Here is a 12494-nt window from a genome sequence, read left to right as displayed (position 1 = left end):
TGGGATAACATGAAAAAAAACCTCAAAGACTACATCATGGGATGTGATGTGTGCGCCCGAGCCAAGACTCTTTGCCAACGCCCTACTGGGCTATTACAGCCCCTCCCAGTTCCTGATAGACCCTGGCAAATCTGTTCCATGGATTCTATTCCAGATCTACCTGAAGATTAAGGAAAACCCTTCATCCTAACCATTACCGACTAATTTACCAAAATTGCACATTTCATAGCTCTTGAAGAAGTACCCACATCCCCCGTAAATTAGCTAAATGTTTCATTTAGAACACATTCCATCTTCATGGACTCCCCACAGCTATTATCACAGACCGAGGTACTCAATTTATATCAGCATTCTGGAGGGCGGTCAGCAAGGGACTAGAAGGTAAGTTAAACTTCTCTGTAGCATATCATCCTCAAAGTGATGGTCAGAGTGAAAGGGCCAACCAGACGATTGGACAATATCTGAGATGCTACATTACCGAACACGATCAAGGGTGGACAAGTTTCCATTCTATAGCAGAATTTGCTTCTAATGATTCTTTTCGTTCATCCATCCAAGACAACCCAATTCCATCTTTCACAAGAAATACGTCCTCCCTCCCTTCCTTTACACCATGCAAGTCCCAGTCTAGTCCCTTCCGCCAAAGTCTTTGTAGAACAACTGCAACAAGGATTCAAGAAGGCAAAGAATCATCTCCAAATATATGGGTCCTTTTAAAATATCTCGAGTTATAAATTCTGTGGCTATGAAACTGAAACTATCCTCCTTTTCAAAAATCTATCCCGTTTTTCATGTGCAACTACTGAAACAAGTTCACAAATCCAAGATTTATCCTAGATCCATTTTACAGGCAGTAGGACCCCAAGAAGAATGAGAGGTGCAATGTATCATATATTCCCATTGGCATCAGTGTTCTCTACAGCATCTGATTCACTGGAAGGGTTACAGTATTGAAGAAGCATGGGTCCCAGTATGGGATGTCATCTCTCCTCGTCTATTGAGGCAATTTCATGCTAACCTGGTTCATTCAGTGACTCTGCTCCTCCCGGTAGCAGGGATTTTGGAGGGGGCATGCTGTTAGGGAAACGGACCCGCGCTGGGGCTGGCGAATGGGGAAACCTTTCACTGGATGGCACACTCATCAACTGCCATGGACAATGGGGGTTTCGGTGTGCCACGTGTTTCTAATTGCACGCCCCCAGCTGTTATGTTCGCTGGCGTTTGCTTTCCGAGATAGTGATTCTCTGGTCCTGCGTGGTATGCCGCATGTCGAGAGGTTCTTTTTCCAAAGTGATGATGCGTGCCACTCGTACCAGGAAGAGGCAATGCAAATGCAGAATGTAGGAGCCTGACCAGCTTGTAACTTCGTTCTTGCAATGGTCCCATTAATCTCCTGGTAACAAGCATCAAGGACTGTAATTCAGGTAGAATTCCTCTCAGATCAATATAAGTATTAGGGCATACTAGGAGGTTCATTTAGGTAATTAGTCAATATACAGTTTAGCGTTATTAGTGTTTGCTACACTTTGAGAGTAAAGAAGTATTCCTGATCTCCACAAAGGATTCTCATTGACCAAGTATTAGGTTCAAGGCAGGGCACCCTGTATTTCCAGGTAAGCCCTTATTCGGCGGTCCTTATTATTTACCTTCTTCATATCTACCTTGGTTTACGCTTATCCTTGTGTATCACCTACAGCTGCAGTGCCCTTATTGTTGGACTTAAGGGTGTGTGTCAACTAGCACTCCTGTCTTTGGGGAACAGCCACACTGTTTGGTGTTGCATGTATCCGGCAGGCGGTCTTTTCCTTGAGGATAGGATTGGAGGGCACTTATGTCTGTGGCTCCTGAAGATCTTCATCTGTCCAAGTGTGAGAAACCTGAAGGTGTCTCACCCGCTAGTCCCCAGGGATCCATCTTTCAGGTGGCCAGGACACGGCCATCGCTTTTGGATCCAGTTCCTGGGGGTGGGCCAGTGCGGGAGGATACCCTGGACGGGGGTCTTCGGGGAGTTAAAGTGGGACACGGACGGCGAGATAGGTATAAGGATACCTAGGGTCTCTGCTCACCCCTCACCCCCATTTTCAACACAAACACTTTCTTACAGACAACTCACTGTGAGGGAAAACGGACTAACACCTGAGCCGTATACCTGACATGTCCCACTACAATGGTCAGGCAGGGTCAGGCAATTACTGATCATTACACACACCCGACTTCCATCACAGTTCCCCACAGGGATAAAAAAACGGAGCACGAAAGCCCACACAGAGCAAGGCAAAGCACAAGAGGAAGCAGCAGTTTCAAGATTCCTGGCTAATACAAGGCGGAAGACGGCAAGAACGAAGAGGATAGCAAGGAGGGAAATACCCTTGACCTTTTTGCTGACAAACCGCATCTTTCATGAGCCTTCAAAAGTAGGTAATGTAAAACCTGGAGGTAAAGCGAAAGAATCCTGCATTGTGTATCTGAGGTACTCGGGGCTCTCCCACGTCGATAGTCAAGGCGGGGAGAAGTGTTTGCCGACATGGTACTGTCCTTGGCTCCTACAACAAAGCAGCACCAGTGAAGTCAGCACAGCCAGTGAGTTGGGGAGTTTGATACCAGACTGGTCTGTGTGGAAACCAAGGTTCCAAGCAGCAACATTGTATGAAGAAGATTATTAAGACAGCAGATGAGTGAATGAACTTAGAAGCTGAAATACGATACCGTAGACAGAGTGGTCCAGCATCACGTGGGTGCTCATTCGAAAGTCTCAGTTAGGTATCCAATCGAAAGGGTGCAAACGTTAAAGAGAAGAGAACTGTTAAATCGAAGTGGTCCTGCAACGGGTCAAGCCAAACCCTGTCCACATTCGAAAGTCTTCGATACTTAATGTAAAATTGACATTGGTCCGAGCCTGGCTGAGGGAGACTAATTGTGTAGAAGGGATCTGAGCCTGGCTGAGGGGGAACCGGGGTGAACCGTGAGTCACCCGAAAAGGAAGAACCTACGAATAGTGTCTGATAAAGTGAAGGGTGAAAGGCTTGAGCCCGGCAGACGGAAGCCTGGGTGGAACTTTATGCTGAAAGGATCCGAGCCCAGTTGAGGGGGATCCGGGGTGGATAGTGAATCACCCGATGTGAACACTTGTGAAAATCTAAAGGGAAAATAACTTGTTGTCTATTTGGTTGCATCAGGCCCTTTGAGTGAAGAGACTTTTGAGAAGCAAGGAGACTGACCCTGCAGAGGCCCATGAGCACACTGTAACCTCGTGCTAAAGAAGCCAGAGACTGTGCTATGCTTGAGTGAACTGCCGTATCCTGTACTAAAAACATGGGGGAGGGAGGCCAACGGCCTGAAAACCTGACATAACATTTTGAATACTTCTTATTCATAACTTTATTTCCCACAATATTTGTATTTAGGGGTAAGGATTGGCAATCTTTTTTTAGTATAGGCCCTTCTATTTTGATAAGACACCTCTAGGACGCCGTTATTATTTGATGGTCGTAGCTTGCTCCCATCTGTAGATTTAGGTTTAGATAGGCGTTCATCATACCCTTGTTGAAGTTCAATAAACACCCTTAACTGTGGTCACTTGTGTCCGTCTTACTGGTGATGCCATGCCTTCCTTGCACAAGACAGTCATCAAGGCTGACAGCTGCCCCTCTCTAAGATTTGCTATTGTCTTGCATGCCCAATCTCTCCTCTCCTTTCTCTATACACTCTGTCTTCACTATTCCCAACTTTTCTCTCTCTAGTCTCTCAGATGTCTCTCACACAATCCAGTTCTTCCCTCCACCTTACTACTCAAGTCTCAAGTGCAGGGTGGCTGAGAGGAAATGGCGTGCTTCCGGTGCATCCTCTGACAAACTGGCCTACTGCCTGCTCCAAAGGCAATACCGGCTCTCTGTCTGCACCAAGAAGAGAGCCCACATCCAAGCCTGCATCTCTGCGGTATCCAACAACTCGGCTGATCTCTTTAAATTCTGCAAGGAGCTGGCCAATACTGCTGCAGTCTCTACCTCTCCTGTTTCCTCCCAGGTACTCTGCATGGCCATGGCTTCTCATCTCATCTCTAAAATTCAGGACATCCTGTCCTTTCTCGCTTTCTCTCCCCCTCCTCCGTCTACTCTCTGCTCTTCCTTTGACCATTCTGGCCAACTGTCCTCCCTCCTTCTCTGCCTTTCCCCTTTTCTCCCCAGATGAGATTTCTAGACAAGTTTGATCTATGAAAGTCTCTTCCAAACAGGTCCTCCCCTCTTCCTCCAAAACCATAAAGGACCACATTGACACCCTGGCTCCTGCTCTGGCGGACTTCTGCAACCACTCCTTCGCCACTAGAGTCTCCCCCCTCAACCCGAAGCACTCTCTTGTGCATCCACTTCTTAAGAAACCCTCAGCCGACCCCTCCTGCCCAGCTAAATATCACCCGATCTCTAGCACTCCTTTCCTGGGCAAACTCCTGGAAAAGCTGGCCATCTCCCAGCTTAATCTTCACACTGAATCAGTTGGTTGTCTCCATGATCATCAGTTATGGCTTCAGAGGAGCCAGAAGAACAGAAACTGTGCTCCTGAAATCCGTGAAGACCTCCTCTCCAATCTCGATTCTAATACCCCCCTGTGTCCTCATCTTACTTGATCTCGCTTCTAGCTTTGACATGGTCAACCATGCCATCCTGCTCAACCATCTCCGTGATAACCTGGGTATCAACGATCAGGCCCTGGCTTGACTGACCTCTTTCCTCTCCGATCGACCCTCCCAGGTCCAACTTGGGTCCTTCCTCTCCTCTATCTCACTCTCTATCTGTGGTGTTCCCCAGGGGTCTAACCTCTCTCCCTGGCTGTTGAACCATACCTGGCACGTCTTGCCCACCGCATTGCCACTCTCTTCCCCCACCTTCAGTGCTATGCGAATGACACTCAGCTCATTTTCAGGCTCCCTTCTGCCACCTCTTCTCCTTCTCTCATTTCTGACTGTCTTATCTGCAATCCAGGAGTGTTGTGCCGCCAACGATCTCTGCCTTAATGCCAGTAGGACTGAGATTCTCCTCATCAGCACACCTGCTCACTCCTTTCCCGTCGCTCTCTGGCTGGCCTCTCTTGGCCCTCTTCCTGCTCCCACCTGTGAGGTTAAAAACCTTGGGGGTCATCTTCGATGCCACACTCCTCTTCCCACATCTCTGACGTCTGTACAAAGTCACACTACCAACTGCACCTCCTCAGAGGTATTCTTCCTTTCCTCTCCTTCCCCCAAACGCCGTCTCCAGCACTCTGGTTCTCGCTAGGCTGGACTACAGCAACAGACTCTTTCCAAGTCTGCCTGCTTCTACTCGCCGCCCTCTGCAACTCATCTAAAAGAGGACTGCAAGACTTGTCCTTGGCCTGAAGCCCAGGGATCGTATCTCTCCAGGACTGAAATCTCTGCACTGGCTCCCAGTGGATGCGAGGATTAAGTTCAAAACCCTCTGCATTGTCCACAAGGCCTTCTGGGGCCTGTGGCCTCAATACCTTCAACTCTCTCTTCGTAAATATCTGCTTTATCAAGCTCTTTGCTCCTCCGCCTCCAACTCCCTCAGGGTCAGTCGCTTCTCCAAGCAACAACTTGGTGGTAAATCTCTTTCTTTGGCTGGGACCTCCCTCTGGCACAGCCTCCCTGCCTCTCTGAAACTTGAGGAGAACCATCTCCGGTTCCGGAAGCACCTCAAGAACTTCCTCTTTGCTTCTGCTTTCTCTCTTCCTCTTCTCTGCTGAACTCCTGGCTGAAACTGAAACTGCACTGGTCACCTGACTACCATCTGATCTCGGGCCCAGGTCCATTCCCCTCCAGTTGCACACCTGCATGCCCCCCTGGCAACCCTTGCACTCGGGGTCTGTTTCTGTATCCCTACAGTCCCCCCACTAGCACTTGGACACTTGATGTCTGCACTTACCCTTGCACCTGCCACCAGCTAGCCGCACTTTTTTATTGTTTTTTCTGTGTGATCCCATGTACTGCACTGCCCACTCACCTTTCCCCTCACACATTTCCCCTCCCGCTCCCCCTCCCTTGCACTTGTGTGATCTCAATGTCACCTGACCTAGTAAGATCATTGTCTCTGTTTTGCCTTTGTCCCGCCCCCCCTCGCCTCGTCGCGCCTTGAAACACTTGTGTATAGGTGCGTTATAAATGCCATATTATACCACCTTCACCTGACTATTACTCTTCCACACATGCACAACTGAAATGTGATGGCTGGCTATAAATGTATCGTAATCACACTCAATTGCTTTGGGCAACCCTCAAGACCATCTTTTTTCAGCCTGCCATGCCATTACAAAAGGGAAAAGACCATATGCAAATCAGGCTTGGTCCCACCCCACAAATGGCAGACCAACCTGAAATGCTAGGTCACATTCCTCCTGCACAAGACCAAAATGAACCCCAGACATATTACTCTTCTACACTACAACCACTCTCCGACTCCAACAACTACTGCTCCCCAAAAACAGTACTCACACACCCCTCCTTTCACTAAGTACCAACCACTTCACAATAACTCCCTACACTGCTTTACCTACACATTCATCAAAAAACCATGCACACTCAAACTGCAGAACCACTTTCACTATCAAGCCAATAAACCTCACCCGCTCCACAAATCTCGTTCATAAGCAGATACACATTCCTTCCTTCTGCTGGTTTTTGGTCGACCACATCCTCCGACCTCACCTGAAATACACACGCTTCCTGTTTCCTGTTTCTTACTCTTATCCGGCCTCCTCTTTTAGGATTGGACAGCTCTCCCTGGGCAATCAGTAACTGTCTTCCCCACCCAGGACATGCATGTAAGTGGAAAAGGCATAATTACTGGAATAAGCTCTGATCACTTTCTCGATGCAAGCTTGCTATGTATCATTGATGTTGGGCAGAGGAGTTCAAAGTTCATATCCATGCTTTGGAACTCTTTCTTGTAAGTTATATGGGGTGGGCATGCGGGGAGCGTGGATTCTTCGCCCCTTTCATGCGCCAGGGTCCAGGGGACCTTTGACTGGTTGTGTGAGATAGCCAGCAGGTTTTGCCTGTCCCGCCGTGCAGGTATCCACCCTGTGGCTACACACAGCTTGTGCAGTCCTATATCTCTCCTCACGCCATGTTACTGCCAGGGCCAGGGATCGATGGGGCTGTGATCTGTCTTCTTGTGTCCTTTCTGTTGCTTTTATGGGTCTCATTCTCTGCTTTGTGGGCCGCGGAAATTGGTTTTCTTGTTTGTCCTTTGCTATTGGCTCCCCACACCAGACTGGTGGATTCTGGAAACAAACAAAAACCCTGGAAAGTTTCTCAACTGTGAGGTAAGGTTGGAGTTAAGAGTCTGCATGCATGTGGGCACAGGGAAAAGAGGTAAAGATTGGGTTCTCGCCAGCTATCCCGCCCCCCTCGTAGTCAGGACTGTGTTATTTTGGGTCAGGCTCCAACCCACCTCTGGCTTTGTCACACATAATGCATGTACATGGAGCTGTAGCTGGTGCCAAATCAATGTATCTGCTGAAGACCCAAGGTGTAATGTCTACTTTGAGGTGAAGTTCATGATTCCTTGCTTCTGTGAGACATTCACTCAGAGACGTCTCAGCACATCTGGAGAAAACTACAGTAGGAACCAGCACAGTTTACAATTGGTTCACATGTAATTAAGAATAACTTTTATAACGCATGAGTAGAGCAAAAACAGCAGCACATGAAATAGCCTTTTCAAAACCATTTAAAAACTACTAAAATAAATACTTATTCCACGTTTCTATATTTGAGATTTAGGCTTCTCTCTAATCCTAGGTTTTCTTGTATTATTTGTAATAGTGACATCTTTAAATGTGCCTAAAGATTTCCCTTTCACTTTCTGCACAAACATGTTTTACTATCAGTTCTTTTGAAAATGAAAGTATAATTCCCTGCTTTTCAATTAACTAAAATGGCGATGCTTGCTTAGTATTGCCCCTATATCGCACTAAAATTGTGATTTCACCCGTTGCTCTAGTCTGGTTTAAGGCTAACCCAATTCAGATATTCTCTTTTAGTATATAGTTTCTTAGCATTAGATTTGTTCAGTCTACTATTAAATGTAGTTTCTCGGTTACTTTTTGCATAGGTTCTCTTTCTCCAAAAGATTTGTCACTATATGGATTTTAGCAAAGCCCAAGTATGAGGCCTTCTCACCGTTTTTTAAACACTGGTTCTTTCTTACTTTGTATAGGTTTCAATCTGAGCATACGGTCTTGCTGTATCTTTTTCTGGAAAAAATCGGACCCTTTCTTTATATATGAAATCTCACTAACGCTGCATGTTGTTGTGATTTTGGTTTAAACTCTTCATGTAGGGTTGCGGACTTCACCTCTTTACGTATTTATTCTTCTTACACCACAAATTCTCACTCCATCACTTAATGTATAGATTTTTACTCTACCTCTTCTTGTAGCAAACTATGCCCAAATGCACCATAACTACTGAATTATTTATTTTTTTCATTCTGTACTTAGCAGGGACTTGTTAAATTAGAGTGATGTTTGTCCTTTGGGCTTCCCTGTCCCCTCATGTTGTACACCTACAGCCCTCTGAAAACACAAAATCAATGATTTAATTCGTCTCTGGTGGTCTGTATTAAAACTGCACTTACAGGCCTTAACCCTGGAACCGACGACCCAGCCCTTCGCCGAGGTCCCCGAATTGTGCACTGATGAATGGGTAATGGTGATACCAGTTTTCTACACTGCTATGGAATAGCAAAACCCTGCGCTATAAAAATAACTTTAAAAGCCATAGTGCAAACTTCTCTTTGTGGATATGTCGAGGAAAAACACATCAAGACCGGTATGCATGGATACACAAACGTGTCCCCGTATAGCGCGAAGTAACGTTACAGAGAGGCATTTCATATCATGATTCTCGCGATACCTGGAAGCTTGGGAACAGGAGTCAAAGTCGCATAGGGCTACATATGGACTTCTTCATATTGGAAAGTACCCACCTCCATTAGGCTGCTGTAGAATCCATAGTATTGCACCGAGACCAGGTGCCAGGTCTGCCTGGGTGCTGTTAATTACTGCTACCAATAACACACGTGAATTCCTTAGGACCATTTAACGTGGCTACGTTTTATTGTTCGTTTTGTTTTAATATGGGTATTTTTTTAGTGCATAACTGTTCGCATTGGTAAGGGGAAAGCATTCCTTTACATAGCGCACATAGAAAATGTAAATCGGAAACAGACCGGGAAGTTTAAAGGGCTCCTGGGGTTTCTAAAGTAAGACGGGCTTTACAAGGCTACAATATATATTGCATGAGTTTTAGTAGAAAGAACAGAAGGTAGGACTCGGTTGGGCGAGATGGGCAGTGGAACGTCAAAAGGAGGGTTTTCAGGCCTTTCCTTAAATTTTTTTTTTAAATAACGCGTCGCAGTGTGCAATACAAAACAAGAAATATCAGAATCACAAGATTTCGAGTTTTTATAACTTTTATTGTATTAACTGAAATACTAGTTTGAACGAATGAGCTTTCAAAGTGACATAGACCTTCTTCAGATGGTAAAAAGCAAGGTGTGGGGAATGAACAATAATGAGATTTGTATACCCAAACCTGGCCTGCCTGCAAGGAATGCAGTGCTTTGATCAGTTCCTTTAACAACTAAACATCTACACATTTATGCGCCCTGATGACTGCGGCGCTATAGAAACAAATAAATAAATACATAAATAAACAAAAATAAGGTAAACGGTTAGCTTGGAGACAGAGCAGTTGGAAATGTTTTACTGCTTAAAAAAATGCTTGCATTTAGAAAAAAAACAAAGGTCCATAGCACAGCTTTAAAGTGTGTGCTTTTTCAAAACATTTGCCATGCATAGTTGAAGCATTCCAGTCTTTTGTGTGTTGCCAAAGCTGGGCCTAGTGAATTTAAAAACATGCATGTTTCTCTTCATAGCAAAACTGTCTGAAAGTGGATTGTTTAAAAATGCAGAGCAAGCATATGTTCACCCTTAGAGGTCTGCAGAGAGGAAGTGTGCTCATATGGCAGGGCAACCCGTTCCAGAGTGTAGAAGGGAAGAATGAGGTGGGCTTATTCTTTTCTCTGCTGGCTTGAATCCCCAGTTGCTTTGAGTTTTAGAAGATAGTTGGACTGAGGGTGTGTAACTTCCACTTCAGGTAGTCTGGATTACAGAGCAGAGATCTTTGAACATTACGCACAGTTATTTAAATAGAATGAGAGATTGGAGATGTTATCAAGGGAGGACCTTAAGCATAAGTGTTATTTGGTCATAATCGTGCTGACTTGAGAGCAACTGCTCGTAAAACACAACCTTATGGGGAGGTTGGTGAAGGAGTGGGTTGACCCCTTCAAAGTGGATAAACAGTATAGGTTGTACTGTTGGGCACGCATTTACTGAAAGGAGGACATTTTTGATCAGCCAGTGGAGGCTCAGTTTGTACCAAACTGTCTGTTTTTTTGTACTCCTGGAAGGAGAGTTCAGAACCTATGTGTAAGTCCAGAGACCTGACATAAGTGAAGTTATGGGTGCAATCTTTGAGGGGAATTTGATATGGGCAGTCTTCAATTATTGGCTGGATGTTGCTTACAATGAAGAGGAAGCCAGTGTTCTCTGGATTCCATTTGAGGCGCAATGAGGTAGATGGGCATGGCACATTGGCTGGTCAGGTGTACTCCATTCATTGATCAGGCTTTCCAAGATGGTGGTGGGGGGAGGGGGGTGAATACAGTTAGGCACTGTGGCAGCTGGATGACTCAGGGAGGAACAAGCATTTTATTGATATTGACCTACATGGGCGAGGGGGCAGGGAAGAGTTCTGCACAAGCTACTGCAGGCTTTTGGGGCACAGAAAAATTATAATTTGAATGTTTGTCCAGTTCTTTAATTTTCGGTGCAAATATGTAAAAGCGGGTGCTCTGCAAAGCCATCAAAGAAATCCATGCCCTCCACAAAAAGTGCAAAAGTCATAATTTTGAGCAGCTCCTCCAATTAGCTTGGAAAGCTTGGACATCTATGCAACTGCTTTTAGAACCACTGTCCCAATGACAAATCTGCAACAGTGAATGTCAACAGCCTGGACTAAGTACATCATCCACTTCTGGTGAAAACTAAGTTGATTCATGGAAGTAATACTATGTGGTAGACCATAGGGGAGTAGTGTGAAGCTCTAAACCTAAGCCATTTGAAATGTTGACAATTTATTTTTGTTTTTGCTCATTATCCTGCTCACGATCCCGAGAAGTTGTGAAAGCCAAGGATTCGGACTACAGGGTAACAATGTATGAGAAACATTTATCAGAAGTATACAATTGTGACAGTGTGAAATGTTTTAACACAAACTGAACACTGAACTATAAAACTGTTAAAGCAAAAACACTAGTCATGGAATCCAATGTTCTTGGAGGGGCTCAGTACGTTAACATTCAGAACTAAACATGTATTTTCTTACCGACTTGTCGTTTGGAAGCAAGAATGTAAACCAACAAGGAAAGGATTGCTTGAGGCTTGTTCAAATACATGTTTTTCGGTTTGTACCCAATCAATATCCTGCAATAAAAAAAAAGAAAAATCCAAACTCCAATTTCAGAAAAGAAAGTATGAACCTATGGATGCCTTTGAGATTCACATGTGCTATCTCGTCCACATGAGAGGAAGCAGAGTGCACAAATGAGCCATGCAAAACAGCACTCAATGTATAGACCTCTGAAGCGTAGGCGATTTATACAACATCAAGACCTTCGAGTAAATGGTCAAGACTTTACATGCACATAACAAACATACCAATCTTAAGAGCCAAATCATACAGTGGTTTGCTGTCCGAATTTGTAGCATGCCAAACAAATAACTATACAATTTATATTTTGCCCAGCCTGAGATAGTGGAATGTTGGGTCACACTGCGCAAGACTATTGCACATGCCATAGAAATGCAGGACAGCACCATTGTTGTTTGAGGTTTTAATAGTTTCATAGCATTCACCTAATTAGTATTCTTATTCCCTTGGAAAACATTCCAGAATTTCAAAAGTACTAAAAGGTTATGCTCGCAAGAGAGCAAAAGTCAGGTGTCGACAAACCTATCGCTATTGACTTTAAAATATTGCGGGCATAACACACACTAGGGGTTATCACGAGTTTGGCGCTAACCCTTAAATGCGGCGGTAACGCTATTATCGCTGCATTTAAGGGTCCTCCAAATCACGGGTTTGGCAGGATTTGCCCCGAGCTCTGAGCTGGGAGTAAATCAGCCTCGAATTTGCTGATTTCAGTGCAATTACCGCATGGTAATACCGCCGGCGGTAGTCGCACCAAAAATCCCCCATTGGGCTCAATAGGGAATGGGTAATTCCAGAATGGGCACAAAGGGGAATGGGCACAATGGGGAATCCCGTTCCGCCAAACCCATGATCCGTCGCTATTAGCGCCAGGGGGGATGGGGGGGGGGGTTTGGCAGTAACACTATTAGCGCAGTCTGTATCTCTCTTATAAGCTAAGGGCAGA

The 12494-nt window shown here is 45.3% G+C and overlaps 1 protein-coding gene across 3 annotated transcripts in view; it reads right to left on the bottom strand.

Moving 5' to 3' along the window:
- Positions 1 to 12494, bottom strand: part of PRKCZ (protein kinase C zeta) — a 1951357-nt gene that overhangs the window by 421629 nt on the left and 1517234 nt on the right. For all 3 annotated transcript variants that reach the window (XM_069610174.1, XM_069610176.1, XM_069610175.1), the window contains one exon: positions 11444 to 11541. In XM_069610174.1, coding sequence (XP_069466275.1) covers positions 11444 to 11541 — 98 coding nt within the window. The remainder of the gene's footprint in view (positions 1 to 11443; positions 11542 to 12494) is intronic.

Source organism: Ambystoma mexicanum, chromosome 8, assembly GCF_040938575.1.
Source record: "Ambystoma mexicanum isolate Mex_15411 chromosome 8, UKY_AmexF1_1, whole genome shotgun sequence".
Taxonomy (NCBI): Eukaryota; Metazoa; Chordata; class Amphibia; order Caudata; family Ambystomatidae; genus Ambystoma; species Ambystoma mexicanum.
Note: the sequence above shows the minus strand (reverse complement) of the source record. Positions and strands in the feature narration are given on the sequence as shown.